The sequence below is a fragment of the Delphinapterus leucas genome, chromosome 18, assembly GCF_059928025.1.
Source record: "Delphinapterus leucas isolate spDelLeu-1000000601 "Yukka" chromosome 18, BTC_Dleu_Yukka2, whole genome shotgun sequence".
NCBI classification, from domain to species: domain Eukaryota; kingdom Metazoa; phylum Chordata; class Mammalia; order Artiodactyla; family Monodontidae; genus Delphinapterus; species Delphinapterus leucas.
Window position 1 is genome coordinate 13,173,216 of NC_143146.1, and position 27,446 is coordinate 13,200,661.

At 38.7% G+C, this 27,446-nt stretch overlaps 1 protein-coding gene and 1 long non-coding RNA gene across 4 annotated transcripts in view; one reads left to right on the plus strand and one right to left on the minus strand.

Annotated features, from left to right (window-relative positions):
* RAP2A (RAP2A, member of RAS oncogene family) overlaps window positions 1-12,927 on the minus strand; it is a 39,008-nt gene extending 26,081 nt beyond the window's left edge. Inside the window, exons 1-2 of one of the 3 annotated variants that reach the window (XM_089899416.1) lie at window positions 12,379-12,927; window positions 11,467-11,714 (exon numbers count right to left, since the gene is read on the minus strand). In XM_089899416.1, the coding sequence (XP_089755542.1) occupies window positions 11,467-11,582 (116 nt within the window). In that variant the 5' untranslated portion in view covers window positions 11,583-11,714; window positions 12,379-12,927. The other 2 variants (XM_022576913.3, XM_089899417.1) reach the window with 2 other exon arrangements.
* The window catches only part of LOC111176444 (uncharacterized), a 75,442-nt gene continuing 60,399 nt past the window's right edge, over window positions 12,404-27,446 (plus strand). Inside the window, exons 1-2 of the long non-coding RNA XR_004023939.2 lie at window positions 12,404-13,155; window positions 14,705-14,767. This is a non-coding gene — a long non-coding RNA (uncharacterized LOC111176444). The remainder of the gene's footprint in view (window positions 13,156-14,704; window positions 14,768-27,446) is intronic.

The window sequence follows — 27,446 nt, forward strand, 5'->3', positions numbered from 1 at the left end:
TAGTTATTATATTATACCCATATTCCAGATGAGGAAGGTGAGATGCAAAGAATGCTAACTTGCTCCTAAATTATATGACTAGTAAGTACTGAAGCTCAGCTTTAACCAGATTCACAATTAATGGTCTTCATAGATAAGATCAGTATGCCCAATAAAATTAAATACTGACTGAGAGCAATTATAATATATACAGTATTTGTTATGTTCATTGTAAACCTCAGGATGCATGTACTTAGAATTAAGAACAAAACAAAATTTTCCATCCAAAACCAGAGAAAAACCCTCTAAGATTTCATTTGCAGAAAGATGTAAAGACATCTGGTAAGATGAAAACATTAAGATGTACTGAATTATCAATATGGTGTAGGACTTCCACATTCGAATTACTAGTTTTTAAGGGCTGCTCCTAGAAAAGCATGAAACACAACACTCCTAAATGTTTTAAGTAAAGGTTTATAATGTTTCTCTGGGGTAATTTTACTAAGTAATTTTAAGATAGCTGTAATTATGGTCGTCTTCATCTATTTTTACTGTCTTAAAGGCAGAGCTGAATCAACATCATCCTAGACAGATGCAGCAAACCTCTCATAAAGATCAGTCTCCCAAGTCCCCACAGCAACCTGCTGTAGTAATGAACACATTCTGGTTGGGATCCTACTGCAACATCCATTTCTCTGTTCTAAATTTCACAAGGCAGGAGCTATCCTGCCTTACCAGAACAAACAAAATTACAAGAGAAATATGTCCTCATATTTGTAATATGCCCAACAAACAGTAATAAATGCTTCCTCAAAAGATACACTTTATGTATCTCTTTGTTCCTTGACTAAATGTTATCTTTCTCTGTGACAGAGGTAACATTTTACTAACTCATGTTGGGAAATTCATTTCACTTTCTGAGCATTTACATAGCATTGTTGGAAAATGGAAAAGCAGGAAGAGAAGATAAAAATTGTTTCAAACTATGAAAGAGATAGGTCCATTTATTTTTCTTAGAGTAAAATGTTCCAGGATAGCAGTTTTCAGATTGTGTGTGATGAGATCAATTTAGTGGATCAAGAGGAACACTTAAAAACAATGAAATAAAACAGAGTAGAATAAAACAGAAAATATAATACCAGCAACATACCAAGTGTAACTGTTGTTTCACGAAATTTTGGTTTCAGTTATACGTATTTATGCCTGTATTTACACTGCAAAATGTATTCCTGAGAGCCAGATTAAGAAAATGTAAAAGCCACTGCTAAGTGAATACAAAGTAGTAGAGTTATTGTTTTTAATATTTTGTTTTTTGACAGATAATAACAATTTTAAAAAATGATAAGACAGGGCTTCCCTGGTGGCACAGTGGTTGAGAGTCCGCCTGCCGATGCAGGGGACAGGGGTTCGTGCCCCGGTCTGGGAAGATCCCACATGCCACGGAGTGGCTAGGCCCGTGAACCATGGCCACTGAGCCTGCGCGTCTGGAGCCTGTGCTCTGCAACAGGAGAGGCCACAACAGTGAGAGACCCGCGTACCAAAAAAAAAAAAAAAAAAAGATAAGACATTGATGAAAGAAACTGAAGAAGACACAAATTAATCTAAGGCTCTTCCGTACTCATGGGCTAGAAGAATATTGTTAAAATGTCCATACTACCCATAGCAATCTACAGATTCAATGCAATCCCCATCAAAATTCCAATGGCATTTTTCACATAAATGTAACAAACAATCCTAATATTGTATGGAATCACAAAAGACCTAATAGCCAAAGGGATCTTAAGAAAGAAGAACCAAGCTGGAGGCATCACACTTCCTGATTTCAAACTATATTACAAATCTATACCAATCAAACCAGTATGGTATTAACATAAAAACAGACACATAGATCAATGGAACAGACTAGAGAACCCAGAAATAAGTCCATACATATATGGTCAACTAATTTACAACAAAGGAGCCAAGCATATGCAATGGGGAAAGGATAGTTTCTTCAGTAACTGGTGCTGGGAAAACTGAATAGCCATATGTAGAAGAATGGAACTGGAATATTACCTTATACCACACAGAAAAATCAACTCAGAATGGATCTAAAGCTTTGAACGTAAGACCTGAAACCATAAAACTCCTAGAAGAAAACATAGGGAGTAAGCTCCTTGACACTGGTCTCGGTAATAATTTTTTGGATTTGACACAAAGAGCAAAGGCAACAAAAGCAAATAAAAACAAATGGGACTACATCAAACTAAAAAGCTCCTGTACAACAAAGGAAACCATCAACCAAATGAAAAGGCAATCTACAGAATGGAAGAAAATATTTGCAAGTCATATATCTTATAAGGGATTAATACCTGAAATATAAAAAGGACTCATACAACTCAATAGAAAAAAAAATCCAATTAAAAAATGGGCAGAGAATCTGAACATTTTCCCAAAGGAGACATACAGGTGGCCAAAAAGTACATGAAAAGGTGCTCAACACTGATAATCAGGGAAATGCACATCAAAATCACAATGAGATATCACCTGTTAGAATGACTATCACCAAAAAGACAAAAAATAAACAAGGGTTGGTGAGAATGTGGAGAAAAGAAAATCCCTGTGCACAGTGGTTAGGGATGTAAATCGGTGCAGCCACCATGGGAAACAGTATGGAGGTTCCTCAAAATATTAAAAATAGAACATCTAGCAATGTCACTTCTGTATTTACCCAAAGAAAACAAAATGACTATCTCGAAGAGATATCTGCACCCTCAAGTTCACTGCGGCATTATTTGCAATAGTCAGGACATGGAAACAACCTAAATGTCCGCTGATAGATGAACTGATAAAGAAAATGTTATATATATATATAGATAGATAGATAGATAGATATAGATCAAAATATTATTAAACCATTAAAAAAAAAAGAAATTCTGTCATTTGAGACAATTTGGATGGACCTTAAGGGCATTATGCTAAGTGAAATAAGTCTGACAGAAAAAAGACAAATACTGTATAATTTCACTTATATACAGAATCTTAAAACAAACAAACCACAAAACTGAACTCACAGATACAGAGAACAGATGGGGTCGGGGGTGAAATGGGTGAAGGCAGTAAAAAGGTACAAAGTGCCAGTTATAAGATAAATGATAAGTAAGTCCTGGGGCTGTGTACAGCACAGCGCCTACAGGTAATACAGTATTGGATGCCTGAAACCTGCCAAGGGAGTAAATCATAAACGCTGACAGCACACACACACACAACTGTAACTGTGTGTGGTGACAGACGTTAACTAAACTTACTGTGGTGACCATTTTGCAATATATGCATATATCAAATCATTATGTTTTATGGGAAATAACTCCTAAATGTTTTAGGTAAAGGTTTTACAATGTGTAATTTTACTGAGTGAAAAAACCATAAAACTATTACAATGTTATATGTCAATTATATCTCAATAAAAATGAACTTTAAAAACCCGCAAAATAATTAATTAATCACATTTCTCCATAAAATATCAATTTGGTTTGTTTTCAAAACAGAAGAAAACCAACAATCTCTCCAATTCCACCAGTGAATATATTTCAGGAGTTTGATTTAAAAGAATGTATAATTTACAAGTATACTTTATTCACATGCTGTAATCTATTTTAAATAGCTTATTTAAATAGCTTATTCAGTTAGAGCTTTTAGCAATGTGTGATAAGTACATTTCCAACATTAAGTAATAAAATGCATCAAACTCCAAAGAATTCCAATGCTGCTTTATTATTGGATTTCCCAAACCATGCCTTCGATATAATATGCTGCTGACATTTGATTCGGATACCCAATAACCTTATTCTGACTCACATGCTGGAAAAAAAATCTTATTTCATAGCAGTGACCTTTAATTTAAACTGAAATTTATTAAAAATCAGGCTAATGTGATGTGTTTTTTAGTAGAATTTTCCTACAAGAATAAAAGGTGAATAGTTGAAATATTAGGTCCGACATTTCCAAAGAGGTTCCAGTCTTTTAGAAGTACATAAACAGTATTTGGTATATACCATGTCAAAATCCTAGCAGCTAGAAATATGCTCTTTTAATATATTTTGATAAACTTAAACTTTATCAATATACTTATATTTTACTTATATACTTTACTGAAATGCAGATGTCTAAAATCACAGATTGTGTATGGTGTACATAGTTTTATGTAAAGATCACTGCTTAGAAATGTGTAAATATATAATCTATGCATTTTAATGTGCCATATATAATTTCTGAAAAGATACCATACAGAATTAAATCACTCAAGTGTACTGTTACTGGAAAATTTTAACAAATAAAAAGATTCCAACTTTGTTGGCTCTTCCTGTTGGTTGTGTCATCCAGAGATATTTTAGTGTTTATCTGTTAATTATCTTAGTGTTTATCTGTTAATTATCTGACTTTTTCCTAAAGGAGAGTTAGAAAGTCAATGTCATCCACCTGCCTGGGGCCTGAATACTTCTCATTCAGTGGCGAGTCAAATCACCTTTCAAATCATCCATCTGTTCCATTTGTCAGAGGATTTATCAATATTCAGGGATAGCTGATATCTTTTGTCTGTGTGCAGTGGAATTGTTGGCTGGCTATTTAAATCCTTTCTGCCCCTCCACCTTTTTTAAAAAAAAACAACATTGTAATGATTCCTCTGATTAGAGATTTTATTGATACAATTATCACAAACCCCTAAACAGATAAGATTTGCAGGTCACAGGCTGCTGATTCCTTAAGGTTCATACTAAAATACTTTTTCCCTTATTGTGCCAATGAGATAGAAGTATTCTCAGAATGTAGGGCTGGTGGGAGATCATCTACTCCAACTACAAAGTGAACTTAAAAAATTCTAATCCTGGGATGGTAAAAAGGAAATGACTCTACTGTAATATTCTAATTTTACAATGCAGCAAAACCAAGTTTCCTTTTCAGGAAAAAACTCTGGGCTATAAAAAGTGACTCACAGCTATTAGGCTCTGTACCTTGGAGGAGCTTTCAATTACAATTATGGTCTCTGGAGGTATCAAACTGGGGAAGGAGGTGTTTGGGGAAGAAGGAATTGGTGGCAGACTCCAGAAATCACTTATTGGGACAAACATCATTGGATGTATTTCCTGGTTTCAGCTCCACAGTGCCAATCTGTTGGGGGTCATTATCTATGTGTTAGCAACTGGCAATCTACCTCTACCTTAGATTGGGCTTTTAGGGCAACTTACTGTGAGGAGAAAATGTGCAAACGATCAGCTGGGTCTCTTAAAAGTGATCACTTAAATGATACAGAAATATGAAATAATAATAGTAAAAAAAAAAAGTAACTTATTCGCTTTGGGTAGTACAAATAACCACACTTTCCCCATTTTTCTCCTCAGTCTTAAAATGCACCATGCCACATAAAAATAAGTAATGAAATGGCTATCCCGAAATGAAAAGGCCATCTAGTGCAGTATTTCTGTACGTTGAGGGAAAAGAAATGCCTGATCAGAAAGGACCCAAAGGTAGGCTAATGAGGTAGATATGGCGCAGATTCTGTGAAGCCAAAATATTTATTGTTGTATAACTCTTAAAACGTCCAATAAAGGACTATTCAAGAGTCTGTTGTCCATTAAAGGACACTGGCTCCTAAAGCCTGGATAATGAAGGTGCTTTTAAATGATTAAGGTACTAAAGTTTTCAATGCTTTATCTGATGTAGAACTTCTTCATAGATAATTAGTAAGTCAAAAGTGTTTAAGAGTATTTTAGAAGTAGTTTTGTAAATAGTTTTTTCTGCTGTTGTTGCTTGTTTGCCTTTTATTGCTCTGTGATTAATAATAAAAGGTGGCTTTGAAATAATGAAAAAATAAAAAAATCAAAAAAAAATAAAATGCACCATGCCTTCTAGCCTAATGCAATGTATAAAGTCTCCTCTAGGTACCTTACAAATGTCAAGTTCTATCCTTGGCCATATTCATTTCTAATTTCTATTCCTGGCCATTCACTTCTACCTCTCTATACACTACCCAGCAGGGTTCATCTACTCTCCAAATGTGAATTATATAGATGATTTCGAGTCTTTACACTCATACATAAACTGAACTTTCAGGCTTTAGTCCAGTATTCTAATTGCTTATTAGGTGCATCTATCTGGATGATTACCATCTCCAAAGCCAAAATAATCTCCCCAAGCTATTCCTCTCTAATTCTATTCGCTCATGTTCAAAATGTCAAGGTTACTTTTGACCTTTTCCTCTCCTTCTTCCACTAAGTTTGATTGATTCATTCTTTACAACATTATTTGCATCCATTCTTTCCATGCTAATTCAGAATCTTTATACTTCATGTAGAAATGAGATTATGACAATACAACTCTTTCTTCTGACTCTGGTCTATTACCACTAAGAAGCCATCTATCATATCACCACCATATTTCTATTTTTGTAACAATTCTGATCATGGTCCTTGACTGCAAGAGCAAGTCCAAAGTCTTTAACCTTCCGTAATTTAGCTTTATGTATTTTACCTCTTCTCACACTTCTATATAAATTCCTGGTTTGGCCAACCTGGTCTATTTAACAGCCAATGAACCTACCCTATGCATTTCCCATGCCATGTCCTCCATCTGGAAGACACCATGCTTCTGATTCTTAAAGTCTGTTATTAAATTTTACCTCTTCCCTGGTCACCCCTAGTAGATAGAAGTACTCTCACAGAATGTTAGAGTGGAAGGGAGATCGTCTACTCCAGCTGCAAAATGGGCTTTAGAGAGTCACCTCCTCCATCTATAAAATTCAAATGCTTGGGGAAACTGAGGCCACTAAAATAATTTTCTCTTTGAACACTAATTTTTTTCAACACATTTTTCTTGATTGGTTCCTATGTGCCAGGAGCCATTCTAGCCACGTGGGATTACAGTTTAATAAGAAAGACGGACTGTACTTAAATTAAACTCTGATGAGCACTACCAGAGGAGGGGAAACACAGGGTGCCACCGATGTCTGAAACATGAGTGGTTGAGGGAAGGGGTGAGGCACGAGGTTAATACACTGTGGGAAGACAGGATGGAATAAAGTCAGTTTGGGAAGATGAGGAAGGCTTCCCTGAGGAGGAAATCTTCTAAGCAGGGGCCAAAAAGTAGGAATTAACTCTGCAAAAGGTGGGTGATTTCTGCATGTAGAAGGAAAGCCCAGAGACAGGCACTTTCGTGGAACTAAAAGAAGGTCGGGGTGCTGGAATCCAAGGGGCGAGGAAGGTTGCCAGAGGTGAAGGTGGAAAGGCAGGGAGGGATAAGAGCATTGCTGGGCCTGGGAAGGTCATGTTGAAGATTTCTGGGCTTTATCCTAAGAATAGGCACTGGGTTGCATGTTCCAAGGTCAGGACCACGGCTTACCCTGGGAGGAATGGGAGAAGCAACTATGAAATTAGAAAGAACTTGAGTTTTATCTCAATTGAAACATTTTCTGTATCCTTGTCACTCTTCCCTATGTGTCCGATCTCATCCAAAGTCAATTTAAAAAAAGAAAGCATGTGAATTTATAAAAACCACCATTTTAGCTAGCCTGCTTGGCTTGGACAGGAGCCTGTGTATGTACAGCTATTCTGTGCTTTTCAAAAGTTGCTTCGTGACACTTCAATTTTAGGAAAGACCTACGTTAGTACCTGTTTTTGATAACCAAAAGAAATAAGATGATTTTTGCTTTTATGAAAAAAGGCAAAAAGTGAAAATCGCGTCCAGCACTTGGTTTGCTGTGAGCAGTTGAGAGGTAGCACGTACCCCATCAGGGAGAGAGGCACCTCCAAGTTCCTTCCCCAGGAACCACACTCAGCACCTCAGCATCAATCTGCCATGGCTTTGAACTGTGTCTGTAAGCGCTTTACCTAGATTTTTTTTTTTTTTGCGCATCTGTAAGCAAGATGTGTCCTAAGGCAATTGCTTCTTCACTTTATGCCATTTTGGCTTAGGAAAGGTTTCATAGGAACTCTCTACTTTCAGATAGCAGGGGGGAACCTGTATATGGATGTCCGTGAACCTACAGACACTTAAGGGAGTAGGGACCTGTTTTATACTTTTTATAAGCAAAACATTCCATACAAGAACAATCCAGGGAAAAGCTCCATTTCACTCTCAGCTGTGCATTGGTGCTACAGTTAAAGTTAAATGTTCATTCTCTTGCCCTTTCCCATAAGATCTTTAATAAGAGAAAATATTTTAAGAGAATACCAACAAAATTTTTCCAAGGATTGTTTTAGTCACCACTGCTTTTTTAGTATCATCTTGTCTATACTAGGTAATGACTTTCAAAATGCAATCAAATTTATTTCCTCTCAAATTACATTTATATCAAGGATAAAATTTTAAGCAGACAGGGTGACAAAGTTAAAGAACAGCTGGAATTTTGAAGCAAGTTTTGTGTTCAAGGTATTGTGTTGGACACCTTAAAATATATTATCTCATTTTATCCTAACGAAGACTCTTGAGAGGTGCATGCTATATTCTAATTCACAGACAAGGAAGATGGAGCTCAGAGAAGCAAGCATTTCCCCAAAATATATACACCTTAGACCTACACTGTCCAATATGGTAGCCTGGAGCCACATGTGGCTGTTGAGCAACTGAAATACAGCTAGTCTGAACTGAGATGTGCACTAAGTGTAAACTGAACACCAGATTTTGAAAATTTAGTATGAAAACTATTAAAGTATCTCAATTTATGAATACTGATTACACGTTGAAATGACAATATTTTAGATAGAGTAGGTTAAATAAAATACATTATTAAAATTAATTTTACCTGCTTCACACTTTTTACAAAAAATCAGCTAGTAGACATTTCAAAATTACACACATGGCCCACAACTATATTTGAATTGAAGAGTGTGACCCTAGACCAAAGGCTGGATTGCTGACTTTGCCAATAAACATCAAGGTCAAAGGCAGCATGGTATAGAAGAAAAGAAGAATACGTGGATTCATGCAGATCTTGGTTTAAATCTCCTCTCCACCAATGACTAGTTTGGGGCGAAATATCAACCCTCTCTGCACTTCACTTATGTCATCTGCATTATGGTGATATTAAATATCCCCAAACAACTGTTGTATAGAATATGTAAAGCAGTAACTGGCAGAGGGGAGGGAACAACTACGAATACCTCCCAGAGCAACTGATTAATTTAAAAACTGATTCCCAAAAAGAGAGAAAATTCATTTATTTGAAAATCCCACTTTATTCTCTTTAAGTGGGAAAAGTTAAAGAACCAACACATTGAATGCCTGCTTTACCATAATATGTGCATGATATATACTGTATCGTAAAATACATAGTATACACGGATTCCTTCTTTCTTTCAACGTTGTTTATAATATGCTATAGGCCGGGAGGCCAGATGATGAGATTAGGGTGAAGTAAAAAATACCAGGACACAGAAGCGCCCAAGCAGTTCTTAAGGACACAATGGATGAATTCCAGTGAAAGAGTTTATGAGCTACATACACCTCAGCTGGTCTTTTCAACTTTTACATGAGGAACTGAGACAAGTGAGTAAATGACATCTGGGCAAATAGAATTTTACTCATTTTTTTTCTTCCTGGGTCACAGTGCAAACAAATAAATTGTTCCAATACACTACATTTACACTAACTCATTATTAGTAATCTCTACTAAATCATAAGAAACTACAAAATCATATGGACTACACTATCCAATGACATTTTACCATATTCTGTCCGCTAGGCTTGTGTCAAGAAGTTCGCCCTGGGCATGTGACTTTTATCAATGCACGTATTATCTGTATATGTTTAAATATAAAGGGTGGAGGAGTTGGGGCATTTACTTTATTATTTGATGTATGTATATGGCCTAAGATTGACATGTGACGATGTGTTAGATTGCCCTGTTTTGTATGTTTTTTTTTTAAGTAGTATGAAAGGGGAATTAAAGATTTGAGCCACTTGAATGTAGCCTCTTAAATATCAGATACTTAGTAAATTTAACACCAAAAGTGTTCCTATGTTAACTATAACAATTAACTTTCAAGAAAATGAGACTGAAGAAGAAGCTATCAGATTCACAGATCTCAGAACACCATGAGAGGCTATAAAAATATCCACTTTATTCTAGTTTGAAATTTAATGGAAGAAGTAACATACCAAATTTTAGGTTAGCTATTAAAGTGCATATTCAGTGAATTAAGTGGGGAGAGCTTCAGGAGAGGGCCTCCCCTTTGATCTCATACGTGGCATTAAAAATCTGCTTCTTCTAGTGAATTTTTGAGCAACCCCTGAATATATGTGACTTGGTATTTGCTCTTTCAAAGTGAGTAGACTCAAACTGACTAAAAATGAGACTACGTCTACAGTACACTTACAACTAGTTTTCAGCAAATGTCTACAAATTTAGGGTTATAGGTAGAATTGGGTAAGAAAAACAAAATTACACTAAATCAAAATTATTAGCAATTATTAACTAATAATAAGAATTAGACAAAGCAGTAACACGTAAACAGTAATTAGAAAAATTTGCTAAAACTTTGAACTGAGATGTTACACTTTTGATGCTTGAAATTATAGGAAAAAATATACTCAGTCAACTTAAGAGAAAACAAATATCATAAGCCATTGATGCTACCAGCCATATTTCCAAAATGCACACTTTAGAAAAAAGAGTTCATATCAGGAAAGAGCTTATTTGCATTAACTTTAAATTAGCTAATATCTGAGTCACACCTTTGAAGAAACTTGCATTATTTCCAGGAATGCCTTTTTCCCTCCCTTTTCTTTCTTTCTTTGTTTTTGAGGGGAATAAGGCAGCTAGACTAAAAAGAAAAAAAAAGTTAAGTCGCATTCTTTAATGTGAATGGTATACTTGTGCTTCTATATACTATCTCAATCCAACTGAGCCATGTCTTCAAATAATTTGATAATCTGTCTTTAAAGTTTCATCTTAATTGGAGAGTTCATTTTTGTAAAACGCCTTGGCACCATTCAATCTTTTATGAAACGAGAAAGGTCTCTTTCCTTTGGACTTGACATTTTTAACCACGTACGTGTGAGCAATTTTTGCTGTCAAATACTGCAAAGGTAGGTTTTCTGTTTGTTGTTCAATCTGAAAATGTCTCCACTATACTTGCACAGCTGCCCTCTTCCCAGCAGAAACCTACCCGCCCCTCTCCCCCCCCCTGCAAGTTTTAAACTTTGTTTCCTTTGGGGTTCTGCACAAGCGCTACTAGTAATATCCAAGAGACAAAGAGCTGTGCTGTGGGTTCACGGGATGCCAAATTTGAGTTGTGAAACAAAGCACTCAAATTTGAGAATCAAGATGAGGAGGAAGATGCTGGTAAAAAAAAAAAAAAAATTATCATAAAGCGTAAGATCGCAGAGCCATCTCCCTAGACATCTCCTCCTGCCCACGGCCACCCCAGAGCGCGCGGGAGGGAGTTCTGGCCCCGGGACAGGGGCTGCCGGCCGCACCGCAAAGCCCCGTGCCCGCGCCCCCGGCCCTCTCACCGCTTCACTCGGATGATCTGGTCCCGCATGGGCTTGATGTCCTGGAAGCTCTGCTGGTTGACGAGGCTGTAGACGAGGATGAAGCCCTGGCCGTTCTTGATGTACAGGTCCCGCATGGACGCGAACTGCTCGGTGCCCGCCGTGTCCAGGATCTCCAGCACCGACGGCGACGAGTCCACCTCGATCTCCTTGCGGTAGAAGTCCTCGATGGTGGGGTCGTATTTCTCGATGAAGGTGCCGGTCACGAACTGCACAGTCAGGGCGGATTTGCCGACCCCGCCCGAGCCCAGCACCACCACTTTGTACTCGCGCATCGTCCCTCCGCGGCCGCCGCCGCCGCCGCTGCCCGCGACATAGACCTACGCCCGCCGCGCTACGCGCCCGGACCCTGCGCCGGCGGCCGGCCCCGCCGCCTCCCGCGGCCGCCCCCACCTCACGGCCGCCGCGGCCCCCCGGGCGCCGGCGGAGGGAGCAGCAGCCCTGGGCATGGGCCGAGCCGGGCGGCAATGCGGCACCGCGGGCGCCGGCAGGCACTAAGGGCGAGCAGGGAGTGTGAGTCAAGGAGCCGACGGAGCCGCCCGAACCGCGGGCCCGCAGTGCCGGCGGCCCCGCCCCTCGCGCCTCCACGCCCAGCTCCCCGCCCGCCGCCGCCGCCGCTCTTCCCGGCGCCGAAGCGCGCGCCCGAGCCCGAGCCGCAGCGCTGCTGGGGGCGGGGCCCGGCGGCCCGGGGCGGAGCCCGGCGGCGCGGCCCCGCCCCTGCTCCCCCCGTCGCCTAGGCGACCGGCCGCGCGCGCGCTCCCAGGAAGCTCGGCGCGTCGCGGAAGCCTCCGCCCGCGTTTAGATAAACAGCCACCTGGGTTACCCAACAACACCCCACCCCGTCTGCCCCGTTGAACCCCGGGGCCTGCGTACTGAGCATGCGCAGTTCTTCCTCCTGCGACGGGAGCCGCTTCTACTTGAGAACGCCACGGTCAGAATTTGGCGGAGACAAGATGTTGGAGGGGCCAGAGCAATCTCCGGGCTTTAACATGAGGCGGGGAGAAGAAGATACTGGCAAGGTCCAGAAGGAGGCCTTCGCATGAGGGCCTTGCTGGGCACCACCCAGTCTGTCAGCATTCCTGAGAGCTTTGGTTTTATCTTGTATAAACATAAGAAGCTTTAAGGGAGGAGCATAAATACAACGAAATGCAGCTTTGTTTTAAGCGTCAGGACACTGAGGGGGAAGTGACAGACCCCCATCCAGCCCACTGCCCGAGGCGGCGAAGGCCAGAAACCGCGGAAGCCGGGCCCTCGCTCTGTGACGTCGCCGGGGGTCCCTCCCACCTTCCCCAGCCCCGCCCTTCTTCAGTGCCTGATAAAAGTCGAGCTCTTCCCACGCCCTGTCAGCTACGGGCGCCTGGAAAACCGGGAGAGCGGATTCCCCCGCAGCAGCCAGAAGGCCCGGGAACACCTCATAGCAACAGCCAGCCGGGGCATCTAGTAGGAAGCTGGGATTCATTTCAGCCAACCAGCCCGCGCTTTTGGACCCCGTGGTATCATTCTCGACCAATAGAGAGCCGCTTCATGCCACGTGACACTGACCCATCAGCCAATGGAGGAAAACTCTAGTCGCAGGCTCAGCTATCCCATCTGCCACTGTTGGCCAGGCTGGGCGTTTGCCCCTGCGCACACTCTGCCAACCAATCATAGGTGAGCTGAAGAAAGACGGAGACTTGCGCTGAGCCAACCAGAATTCGCGGTTTTCTTGCCACCAAGGGCCGGTAGTAGGGAGAAGGGGAAGAGCTGGTGGGGTCTGGGAGGGGTCAGTGATTGAGAGGTGGGTCGCGGCACCCTATTCGGGCAAAGAAACAGGATGTGTTGCGGGCGAGAGTGATGGATTTCCCTTTTAACGTCGTCTCCGTGGCATTCTGCCTAAATGATAGACACGGAAATAGTGCTGAGGGATGTGGGCTGAAAAGTGGGGTGAACTGACAAAACAGGGACTTTAGGGTGAGAAAATGTCGGGTCCTTAGACATACAGCAGCAGTTGCATGGGTCCTCCATGCGTGCCTCCTAAAACGTTTTTAACAACTCAGTTTTGAAACTTACTGTTCTCTCTGTGGCATTAGATCTTAATTACACACTCTCTCCCACCCATAACGTCAAATTTAGGAGAAGTTATGTCCCTAAATATTCCTGGATTATATTTTGCAATAACTGGTAATTGGATTTACCTTCCATAAGCTATGTCCTTCTCGAACTAGTCTACACCCATCCATTACCATCTCACATTTCTTGGGAATAATAAGTTTCTATAGTTCTAACTAAGGTTTCATCATGGCATACCTCTTCAGCCTTCCTCTTCCGCACAAGGTCATCATGTAGAGAGAATTTTGGTCTGAGTTCATCAATAAAACAGATGTTCTTTTATCATCGTTTTTCTGGTCAATTATCAAACTACTACAAAGATGTACTCAGCTTTAGCAGTGTCCTACAGCCCTATCGCTCCATTATCTTAAAATGAATAACTTACCCTTGCATTATCTTGCTATAGTGTAACACACCAAGTTTTTGCTTAAAATAATTGCGGGCAAGTGTCCTGTCAAAATATGTGGTAAAATATGTCAATCATTATTTCTTGATTCCTTATCAAAATATGAGTGTTATATTTGAGCCACCAGAATCAACAGTGAAGGCAGATGGCAAAAGAACTAAGAATCAAGAGGAAATTTTTAGGAGAATTGAAACCAAAGAGCATCTGATACCTCATTTTAAACTAGTAATGTGAATAAGTGAATTAAAATTAAGAGCTTACATGGATTTGAAGTGAAGCTTCATATCTGAGCTTTTTTGGCAGGCATGTTTCAAGAGGATTTTGTTGGTGAATACAGTGTTGAACTAGCATTTTAGAAGCCTCATATACTGTGTAAAACTTACGTGCTTTTTGTGGTTTCTTTAGTAACAGCTACACTTCTTTCACGGAAAAGACATACTGTCTCTTTTAAGATCCAGCTTTTGTATTGTAGTCATAAGAAATCCCTAGGTTTGTCAGGGGTTGAATAGAGCCAAGAAGCATCAAACTTCCTCTCTTTGTATGGATCATTACAACCTGTGTAGTACCTTGTATTACAGTGGAACTGAAAAACCATTCACTTTGCAAGAAGTAAAGGCCCAGTGACTTTTTTTTTTTTTTTTAAGAAATTTGCATTGGGATTGTGGGTCCAGAATGTATCTTTAAACAACTGCTTTCATTTCTTAGGTCCCCAAAAGTTGAGAAGCTCTGGACTGGAGTGCATCTGATAGAAGTTGTCACAAAAAAATAGTGAGTCGGTGCCCAGTTACTCCACTTAGCATAGTAGAGAGAGGACAGGTTTTTTAAGATATTTCTCAGTTTATTTTCCCTGACCTTTCATCAGTGCCACCTTTCTTGATAAGGAGAAGTGTAGAGACTGCAGCTCTTGGAGTAGTGTAGCTCATTTATGTTTCTCCTAATGACAGGCCTCAATTTTCATTCTCAGTGCTACCATAAAGGTAGATTTTTAATCAATAAGACTCAAAAAAAACATGTTAAGTAGGAGTGTATTTTCCTACCTATTCTGTCTTGGTAGTGACCTGATTTGAGGCTCTATGTGAAAGAGAAGAATTAGCTGCTAAAAGAAAGGATGTTGGGATGTGCAGAGAATTTTGAAGATTTGGGTGGGAATTGGGTGTGTATCTCCTGATCTCTTAATTGTGTTCATTGCTATGCTAGCATGAACTATCTATTCTGAGAGTGAGTTTAGAAATAAAATGTCTCCATTCATTTGTTTGTGGGAAAGACAAAATAAAAATGAGATAAAATAAAATTGAATTTTCCCCAAGAGCTGTAAATCTGTATGATAGTGAAAGCTTAACAGTGTACACTGACACTTAAGGGTCTCTTTAGCTTCAGAAGTACATTGCTGGGAGAAAAAAAAAAAAAGAAGAGAAAAACTTCATTTCTCCTCTCCCCTCTGAATCTGAGAATTATCTCACCTATGCCCATATATCCTCAACTGTCACACTTGTGTTACCATGGAAACCCAGCTCCTTTCTTTGCTTCAGTGAAAGATGTTGGAAAAGGTGGGATGAAGTGGGAAATACACTGAATTCTGGGACTTTCTGACAATAGCAAGAAGCAAGTATGCAAGGAATTTAATGTAAACAAGTTAGTAGAGGGCATTCGTAATCTGACCAGTGCTTTTCTTGGCTATAAGACCCTGATTCCTTTTGCTTCCTATAAAAGCCTACATGTCTCTGATTAACCATAAAGGGGAAGGACGAGTGAAATACATTTAGCACCTATGAAATGCTACTGGTAATTATAAAGAGAGCAGAAAACATTTTCTTGGCCTCTCAGGCTCCTAATACAGTTGAGAAACAGAAGTATATATGAAGAGTGGAAAGGAAGGGGCAAAATAAATGTGTGTCTCTTTTGAAAATGTGATATGTCTCAGTACTTTAGGAAAGAAAAAGAATTAGAATGCAGAAATTGAGTATGTAAACAAATCAATGAAAAAAACCTTTTGATAGAGAAAAGAAATTTTTCTTTTTTTAAGAAATTAATTTATTTTTGTCTGCATTGGGTCTTTGTTGCTGTGTATGGGCTTTCTCTAGTTGTGGCAAGTGGGGGCTACACTTCATTCTGGTGCGTGGGCTTCTCGTGGTGGTGGCTTCTCTTGTTGCTGAGCATGGGCTCTAGGAGCATGGGCTTCAGTAGTTGTAGCACATGGGCTCAATAGTTGTGGCTCATGGGCTCTAGAGTGCAGGCTCAGTAGTTGTGGCGCACGGGCTTAATTGCTCTGTGGCATGTGGGATCTTCCCGGACCAGGGCTTGAACCCGTGTCCCCTGCATTGGCAGGTGGATTCTTAACCACTGTGCCACTAGGGGACTCCCAAGAACAGAAATTTTTCAATAGGCAATTTTCAGCAGAAAAAAAGAAATCCATGAAGGAAAGGCTTAATGATTAAAATATAGGGGAGGAAAAAAAAAAAAAGAAAAACCCTGAAGAATCTTAAGAGCTTGAAGGTCCTGAGGAAAATAGCTCTAGTGTAATTTTTTGAATATAGAAGACCAGTCACAATGTTCCTTGCGTACCCTGCAGTTTCCCTTTACTTTTGGGAAATAAAAAAAAAAAGGGATGAATCAGGATTGATCATTGATGGTAGCGCTTTCCGTTCTGTACATAGTTCAGAAGTAGGCGCATGACTCAGTTCTTGCCATTGGTCTGGGAAGAAGGCTGCTAGGCTGGGGGATTTCTGGGATTCTGACAAGAATGAGTTAATATCCCCACTTTTGACATCATTTGCTTCTTGCTTTGCTCATTGAAATATGAGTATGTGGCCACCACCTTTGGGCTGTGATGCCTTATGGGTGAGTTTGAAAACCAACAAGCTTTGGATGGTTAAGAAGGAAGGGAAGAACCTAGTCCTGGATGACAACATTGAATGTCAAACCTATGTTGGAAATGCCCACCTTTGGACCACGGTTAAGTAAACAGCTAGTGTCCTTTGTTTTATGTTTGTTAGTTTAAGTCTGCTAGGTTTTCTGCATCTTGCAGGCAAATACATCTCAACTGTTACACAGAGTGTTAGGGATTTGAGACAAAATGGTGTTTAAAAAGATCAGCAAGCATTTATGAGCACTTTCATTCTACTAATGAACTGCATGGTATTTCCAAGACATTATAGTATTTATTGAGCACTTACTATGTTTATTATTCTAGGCCCCGAGGATACAACAATAGACAGATAGCCAAAAGAGCTTGAATTCTAGGAGGAGGCACAGATGTTATAAACAGAAGAGGCAGGCATTAAGCAACTGATGACACATTTACATTATGTAGTAACAGCTACAACTAATGCTAATAAGGAGGAAAAAATCAGGGATTACAAGGGTGTGTAATAAAATAAAATATAGATAAGAGAATATTACAAAATAACTAAATAACAGAATAACTAAATAACTGAACAACACTTTTCCAAGTACACGGTAATAGTATGTATCATTTATACATGAATTCCTAGAGGTCAAGAGAAACATAATAACCTGGAGTGGGTTTGGTCAGGGAAGGCTGTCTGAGAAAATTAATATGGAGCCATGTTTTGAAGGAAGTGGCCAAAGAATAGACTAGGTGGGGCAGAAGATGAGAGAGCAAAAGAAGAAAGCAGGAATGAGGTAGAGTGAAATAAGGGGAATACAGAATCACTTGATTCCTTAATTCCCTCTAGCAACGCCATTCTAGGGACAACTATCAGGGAAAAAATCAGAAGCCAGAAGTCTCAAAGCAAGATTATAAAAAGTATGAAAATAATATAGGAAAAAACAATACAGAAGAAGAAGTAGAAGAGTACAAAGGTACATTTGAACTTAAGGCGTTATTCAAAATAATGAATATAATGTGGGTGTCATGAAAAAATTGTCATAAGGGGTAATTATGGACTTGAGGACATCATGAAAGAGGGGTTCACATTTTCACAAATAGAAGCAGGAAGAAAAATGAAGAGTAGCAAAAAATGAAAATAAACAGGAAAACAATTTTTGCTTATAGTTATTTTTTTCATGGTAGCTGCTATTGACATGCATTATGTAAAAATGAATGGGATTTGATTGAAAAGAAAAATTTCAACAGACCAGTAATATATAAAGATAGTCTTTTGGTAAATAATGTAACTTAAAATGTTTTTTGTAGAGTGCCTTTTTGTACCTTGCCATAGAAAAATCTTTTCAATAAAGTATCTGCAAGGAATAATAAATTATAGCTTAGTGATGCATTTTGGAAGTAAAGAAACACATAGATGTACCAAATGTAGTAGTATAGCAGCAATAAATAACCTGTAATAAAAATCAGAAGTTTGTCAGACATTACGTGGTTTTTGGTCAAATATAATTGTAGTGATTTTTCTAATGCTATTTTCTGTATAAATATAAGAACACTTTAAAATTAAGCTACAGTAGTCATATGAATATCTTGATATTCATAATAATGTAACTAATTTTTTACATTAGTTACATTATTATGAATAATAAAAATGTTTTGCCATTTCCAAATCATTTTCCCACATATCCAAGAAGCTTTTTGTTTTTAATAAAAAAATTTAAAAATAATTAGGAGCAACTCTACTAATATGTGATGTGAAGATGCTGAACTAGCCTTACTGCTCCTTCCTCCTAGATGGCTGGAGTAATATGGAGGGTGAAACACCCTGCAATGAAGAAGACTATGGGAAAACCCAGGAATGAGGGTTTTTTGTCGTTTTGAAATTGTCTGGGACTAGAAGAGGGTAGTGGGGATGTGGGCCTGGGGCAATAAGCAGCCAGCCACGCTGTGGGAGAATAAAGCAGGGAAAGAACTGTTGAAAATCTGCTAGTACTTCTCCTTTCCGCTGCCTTGGGAAAATCAGTGCCTGCCCCTGCATGCATTGTGACTCTGAGCTCTGGGCCATGTAGACTCCATAAGGAAATCAGGGCCGCACAGAAGCGCTGTGCTTGTGAGGAGCCATGAAACTCCTTGGCTGCCAACCAACTTAGGGCAGTTGCCCACCAACACCTCCTTCTCTAACTTCCCTGGCAGCTGACGAATCACAACCTAAGGACTGCTCCTCCTGAGGTTGCTTCTCTCTGGGGAAACAGAAGGTGAATTCTTGATCTAAGAAGTGATTGGCTGTGATTTTCTTGGGTTTAGGGTTCTTCACTGCAGAGCTCATTTACTCTCACCCCTGAGCAACTTGGCGTGTCTCAGACTGGGGTCTAGTAAAATGATGAACCATCCTTGTTTACCTAGGACTGCCCTGGGTTTAGTCTAGCATCCCAGAAAACCCCTAAGTGCCAGTGGGTCATCCTCGACCTATCCTCAACACATTTCCAGAGGAAAATGAATGCATGAGCAAATTAGATTATTTTGAGAAGTACAGTTATTTTAAAAGACACACACACACAAAAATATTAGATTATGGTTTCCATCAGAAGCATAAACATTAGAATGGACCACAATTTGTAAATTAGCCTGATAAACATACTAAAAAAAGATAAGGGATAATGTTAGCTGTATGAAAACAAACAAACAAAAAGGAACCAAATGGCCATATTACAAATGAAATATATCGTAGCTGAAATAAAGAACAAGAGAGATAGGGTAAGATAGCAGAAGAGATACAGTAAGGAGCACGTGAGAACATTGGAAGACTAGAGTTCATCTCCCAAAAGGAAGAAGGGAAGTGCAGAGAAGTAGAAAAGGGATAATGGAGAGCAGACGTAGAAGTGGCAGTATACAGATAATCCCAAAAAGAAAGAGAAGGAAAAATAAATGGATGACTTTTTAGAGAAATGAAAGTGTTAAATTTCCAATAAATGAATGGATGGATGAATGAACAAATAAAAGACTTCAGATGGAAGGGCCCATGCAGTATCAAAGGAGAATGATATGGAAAACCCACACTAACAGGTTATAGGGAAATTTGGGAGATCCAAGACAGAAAATTCTAAAAGTTTACAGTATGAAAAATTAATATCAAATTAACATTGAACGTTTCAATAATAGCATAAGAAGCAAGAAGAACAATAACATAAGATTTTCAAACTATTGAAGGGAAAGGACTTAGAAACTGAAGTTTTATATTCAGCCAAAGTGCCATTCAGGTATGAGAATAGGAGACAGATAATCTCAGGTGTAGAAAACCTCAGAAATGTTGCAGCACAGAGATCCACACTGAAAACAGTGCATGAGTTCTTGAGGAAAAGGTGGTAAAAATCTAGATGATATTGCACGAGAAAAGATGATCAAATATTTTAGTAAAATCCGTTGTCTTTAAAAATATCTAAGATGAAAGAAATGTCTAAGAGAAAATACATCCATAAATTTTCAGAATTAAAAGTCTAGATAATATCAGCCTGATGGGGGTACATCAAGAAGTTTGAGAACATGACAAAGGTGTTCTTGTCTTATTAAGGGGGATGTTTTATATATACATATATATATAAATGTAATTATACATATATAATGTGTAATATGTATATGTGTATGTATTCACAAGAAGAAAAAAGGAAGAATAATATTAAAAAGTATTAAAAATAATAGAATTTTTAAATATTGAAAAAATAAGATATTCAAAATAGATCCTGAGATGTCAATAATTATTAAAAAGCCAAACTCACCAGTTAAAAGGGAAAAAAAGGTCCATTTACATGCGGTTTACAAAAGGTACACCTAAAGGATAAGGACATACAAAAATTTAAGGAAAAGTATGCTAGAAGTCCTATCAGGCAAATTATTAAAACAGGCAAAGGAAAGCCAGTATAGTGATATTAGTATCAGATTTAAACTCATTTTAAGTCAAAAGTATTCTTAGGCATGGGAAGAATTACTATATGATGATAATAGATTCAATACACCAAGAATTTTTACCATTATTTTACTAATAAAATAGCGTCAGATTATATAAAGCAAAAACTAATATAACCATAGGGAAAAATGGAAAACTCCACTGTCATATTCCCTATAACCTAGCAATTCTAACTCGAGTTATATCCAAATTAACTCTTGCGTGTGTTTAACCATAGCCATGTACAAGAATTTTTAGCAGCTTTGTTCATAATAACAAAAACAAAAAACAAAATAAAATCTTGGAAACAACTTAGATGCCAATCAATTGGAGAGTAAATTGATGTATCATGGTATGTTCACAGTAGAGAATTTTATATGATGGTCAAAACATGAATGGTAGTAATATGCAACAATATAGATGACATTGTTCTTTTTTTTTGCTGTACGCGGGCCTCTCACTGCTGTGGCCTCTCCCGTTGCGGACCACAGGCTCCGGACGCGCAGGCTCAGCGGCCATGGCTCACGGGCCCAGCCGCTCCGCGGCATGTGGGATCTTCCCAGACTGGGGCACGAACCCGCATCGGCAGGCGGACTCCCAACCACTGCGCCACCAGGGAAGCCCGACATTGTACTATTTACTAAAAATAAAGTAAGCCCCAAAGGTTGCCCATAGCATGATGCCCTTTTAACAATGTTAAACGACTAAAATTTTTAAAAATATACTTTTTAGAAATGCAGTTAGACTATGTAAAAAAAGGAAAAAGGGAAATGATGAACACATGCAAAATGATGAATGTATTGAGTAGAGGGAGGCAAGGGGTTGAGATAATGGGGAAAATCTGGTAGTTTTTCCAACATTTAGGGCTTTTATTTTGGGGGGTAAGTTCACAGGTACTTAATTCATTATTTAAAATGACTAAAGAAATAATAAAAGTAGATCATGCATGAGTCAATAATAAGAATGTGTCATGGATCAAAGATTATGAATCCATATTATATGCCAGAGTTAAAAACAAACTGTATATAATGACTCAAATTCTAGAGGTTCTAATACTTTAAGGTTGGAGTGTTGGGAGCAGAACAATAAAAGACGTAGAACAATATCCTTGCCTTTAAAGAGGTGAGGTACACTTTTCTCTCTCTCACTGTGATTATTAAACCTGCCACTCCCCAAACTTGGCATTCTCAAAGCGTCTGTTCCAATGTGAATGAAAGTGGAGGGAGTGGGCAAAGGAAGAGGGGCTGGGAGGAGGAGATGATATATAATTTATCCAAATATCTCTAGTAACTTTTCTAAAAACAAAGTATTATATGTCCCGCTCTCTCCAGTGAATTCCTTTCTTATCTTCTCGGAGCTTCTGACTCTGACTCTTGACCTATCTCATGCCATCTTACCTTCTAGCACATACACATTCATTTCATTTCATACTCTTATACTTTGGAATGCAACTTAGAGGAATGCAAAAAAAACCCTGGCCTTTGACTTCATACAGACCTGGTTTCACATGCTGAGCTCCTCCACTTTACAGGGTGGGTTACTCAACCTCTGCGAGACTCAGCTTATCTGTAAACTATAAGAATTGTGTTTATTAGTTTGTGTGGCATGTGATGTAGTAATCCCTAGGCATGAAAAAAGTGAAGTTTTTGTCAAATCTATACATGCCTAAATGAGGAGCCATATGATTTCCATTCCAAAGTGTCATAATTAGTGATTTCTAGGCAATAGTGTCAGGAGACTTTCCATAATATCACATGTAAAGAGGAACATTAAACAGGGCCCTAAAAATGAGCTTTAGAACTGACATCTTCAGCACCACACTCAAGTGCCAGGGTGAAGAAGTTCCATAAGGCAGTATTCATTCAACAGATCTCTATCAAGTGCAAACTATAAAATAGGCACTGTTCTAAAGGCTGGAGATACAGCAGTGAATAAAGTTGATTCAATGTCTTTCTCCCATGGAGTGCAACAGTCCAATGGGGGAAGACAATGAAGAAGTAGAAGAGTCAAAATAACGAGGTAAAATTAATGTTTACAATGTATTTTACTTAACCCAATCTATTTAAAATATTATAATTTAAATATATAATTAAGATAAAAATTATTAATAAGGTGTTTTACTTTTTTTTTCATACAAAGCCTTTGAAAGCCAGTGTGTATTTTATACTTACAGCATTCAGACTAGACACATTTCAAATGATCAATAGCCATATGTGGCTAGCGGCTACCATATTGGACAGAACAGTTCCAGGTGATAGACGATGGTTCAGGGGAGCAATGGAGAGATTTGAGACATTGTTTTGTGGGTGATGCTGACAAGCCTAGATGATGGTTTGGATGATGGCATGAAAGAGAGAAGAAATCAAGGAGAACTTTCAGATTCTTGGCCTGAACATACTGGTCTGTGTGGTTGGGTCAGATTTTCAGAATGACTTTGCTTTGGATCCTTCAGATTTTTACTTGGCTGGTTCCTTCTCATTTCCCAGGTTTCTTCTCATATGTCACTTCTTTAGAAAGATCTTTCTTAACCACACAACCTAGAGTTATCTCCAACCCTAGAACATGCTTTTAGATTACTGATTTCTTTTTTTTTGCGGTACGCGGGCCTCTCACTGTTGTGGCCTCTCCCGTTGCGGAGCACAGGCTCCGGATGCGCAGGCTCAGCGGCCATGGCTCATGGGCCCAGCTGCTCCGCGGCATGCGGGATCCTCCCGGACCGGGGCAGGAACCCATGTCCCCCTGCATCGGCAGGCGGACTCTCAGCCACTGCGCCACTACGGAAGCCCTACTGTTTTCATTTTTGTACGCTCATCATTACTACCTGAAACTGCCATTTTGATTATTTGTTTATTGTCAGTTTACCCCACCAGACTCTAAGCTCTTCTCTCTTGTTCGTTGTAATCCTCAGTACCTAGATCAGTGCCTAGTACAAAGCTTAATACATGTCTCTTGAATAACTGAAAGGAATTTAGATAAACAAATTTTACTTTTTTACCACAAACTTATAAAGATCAAAATAGAATTTAAAAAATTCCAAAAGTCAGAAGAGAGTTAAGAAGATACCTGTGTTATAGAAAAAGCAAATTCTTACGACTTGACTTGCATTATGCTGTTTGGTTTCTAAGATTAGCATTCAAGACCACCTACTGTGTGCAAGGTGCTGTGCTGGGAATTAAAGGTGACTTCTTCCTTGTCATATGTATATATAAGCTAGCCATTATGTTAAAGATTAGGCTTTGCTTTGAAAAGGGACTTATAAAAATGTAGGTACAGAATTATTGAGGATACATTTCCATGTATGGTCTATTCTCTGACATCTTTTTTTTTTTTTTTTCTGATTTATGTTTAGTTTGTGAGTTTCACAGTTCTCGTCACACTTGTGACAGATGTGTGGTTAACCTGATGGCTTTGAGTTAGGACATAATTTTCCAAAATAACTTTTTCCATTTGAAGTAAGGGCAACTGCTAGTTTCTTGCTGGGGGTTACAATATTCTATCTTTTTACACAGTAGGTGAAATATTCTTTTGTCGGAGATTAGTCAGTTCATATAGACATGGATACTGGAGATAGAATTTCCCACTCATCGCTTGTGACCCCGAGTGTAACCCTGAGCAGACTTCTGTCTTAACATCAATAGTACATTATTGCAGTGTCTCCTCTGCTGACTGAGACAGGGACAGTGTTTTGTTCATTTGAATGTTAGTAGCGTTCAGCACATTGCATAAGACATCTCGGGAACTCATACAACATTTGCAAATACCTGTAACTGCACAATTGAACTCTAACTTTGCTTCTGAAAATCCTGTATTTAACATACAGAGAAGATGAAAACAGGGGGAAAAAATGGAGATTTTCTCAATATCAAGGAGAGGGAGATATAAATATTTTTCTAAAGCTCACCTTATCCCCCAAAGAAACTCCCAGCTCAAAAAGAGAAAGTCCACAACAGGCGAGGTAGGCATCGATCTGTGGGTTTGAATGTAGAAGTGCCAGGAAGAATTTGAAAAATCACGTCTTGTATCAGCTGACTGCTGCCTGAAATTCTGCGCTTAGGGTTTTGGTCTTTTGATGTAAAAGCTTTTTTTTTTTTCCCAATTATAATGTAAGTGGCAGATACGCAGTTAAATTGCACCATTATCCTATAAACATTCAGCTATGCTTATCTGGCAGGAAGAGAAAACAGGGAAAATAAAGTAGAAGAAAATAAGTTAAGTCAGTGCATAAGTCATGGCATGAATGTGTGCCCAGAGTGAGCATGAGGAGGCCATGGGAATCCACTGTATTGATATTTTGCATCATATGCTATTTTTTTTTAATGAGAAGATTAATCTCTTCACATGGTATGACATGAACAGTGCCAGCCTTAACAATTACTAGATTCTTAAATTTGATTCAAATGCTCTCTTTTTTTCAAGCGGATGTGAGAATTTTCCAGACTTTGGAGCTGTATCTTTCATCTGATTCCATCAATTTCTCTTCTGCTTCTCACTCTATTGTGTTAAACAATGGTTTGGGGCACCTTGGGGAAGACAGATCAGAGCCACAGTGGAAGGTCCATCCAATTGTTCCTCTCAGCAGCCAGCCCGTTATCTTGTCAAGGAGAGTTATTCATCCTGCTTTCCAGGGTTATCGCCTCAAAACTCAGCTTCCTGCTTTTGCAGAACAATATATCCTCTTTTTATTATTACCCTAATTAATGCTTCTCACACAGCTTCACAAAATATTAGCACTCAGTGAAAATTAACCACATCAACTGGCTGCACTAGTTGAAGAAGAAATATTGCTGCCTCTGCAATGGCACTGCTGGCAAAATTGATTCCAGTCTGCATTTGAGTGAGAGAATCTCAGGAAGACATTTCAGGGGTATTAAACCTTTGCATTTTCCTTGGCATACTGGGTAGTTGAACAAAGTTAAGCCATCCTATAATGCAGGTTGCTTTGATTCTATTCTGTTGGGGACCGGTCTCTGGCATTTATAGGGTTTGTTTTTTTTTTTAAATAAAAATTTTGACTATTTCTCATACAAACTAATGTTGTTTCCAGTGAAAATATTTATATATGTAAATTATCTAAGAAATATTAATCTGTTGACATACTTAGATTATATGAACAACAATTAGCTCCAGGAATGAAATTAAGTCGGTTCTGCACTACATACTGACAAACTGAAAGGAGCTACAGTGGGCAATTTATGGTGTTGTCAGGTTATGATTACGGTACTCCAAAGAAAGAAATCCACGTAAAATAATTGCGAAAGGAGACCTAGCAATAGCATGTGTTACTAAGATTTTTATGCTAAAGGCGCAAAGTTTCAAAGGGCTCAATGCTGTCTGGATATCAGGAAACCTGGGGATTTTCTATCTGGATCTGTGACTTATGGGCTAGGGGTGGGGCTGAAGCTCAGTAAGACATTTAACCGTGGCTTGGTGAGTCATGTGTGTATGGGAGCTGGTCTTTATATAGTAATACTCCTCAAACCCTGGCTCTCCAAAAGTAGAAATAGAGAACACTAAGTCATTCACGTCATCTACCTCTTTCGTTTTTCCACTTCACTTGGTTTCGGAAAGCACTGAAGTACATTTCATAAATTCATATAAGATAACCTTAAACAAAAATTAACTATAGTGATACATCTTCTAATTCCAAGAGTCAATGAGATCTTTCCGAGAAAGTTTAACCTTATTTGTCCAAAAAAGTATTTATAGAAACTGTATTTCACATTGGAATACGTCTATGTAATAACTTTCATCATGGCAGTCATACTTTGTCTTGCTTCCCGTGTGAGTGTCTGTGGGTGAGGTGTGCCCAGGTCCCACCCAGGTTTCCCCAACTAAGAATCTGGGGGACAGAGGGGCAGGCATGTGCTTACTGGGAATACTATATATGTTGAACAAAATCCTCTAGATGATTCTGTCATGCCCTTATGGTGAAAATCAATGTAACAATATTAGTTCTGCATTTTTGAAAGGAAAAATCACACTTTTAAGAGGTGATCCTGCAAATTGCTACTGAGGATATCGAATAAGAAGATTACCTACCCTAAATCCAGAGCCTAGTTTAAATTCCACGTTCCCATATGTCCCTCAAACTAGAATTAATCTCTCTTTCTGTATTCCCCAAACACTCCATACTTTTCTTTTGATACGTACTGTAATTTTTCTTGTATTATATTTATTTTATCTCCATCTGCCCTCTCAGCTAGTATGTGGACTCATGCATGTTTGCAGCAGGGGAGATAAAGGTGGAGAAGCTATAATTTTTTTCCTTATCTTTCTAATCTTTATATTGCTTTGGCTGGTCAATAGTATATATTCAATAAATGTGATTGGATTGGATTAAATATGAAATATTAAGTGGTATTAAAATTATGATCAAGTTCAAAATTATTGAATTGTTATATTATCCTCTCTATTAAAAGGTGTCATAGCACTTAAGATCAATGGTGTTTTAAAATTTTGAACTTAAACTCTGAACCAGCTAAAATCATAACAGGAGGGATTTTTAAACAATATAATTCTTCAAAAAGCAGTAAAATAGGCTTAATTCACAAGACTCATCATAACTGAGTCACATCCTTTAGGTAATCATTTGCTAATTTTCTAACCAAATCCTAGTACTGAAACACAAACAAACTCTGGATCTGACAGAATAGTGGAAAATA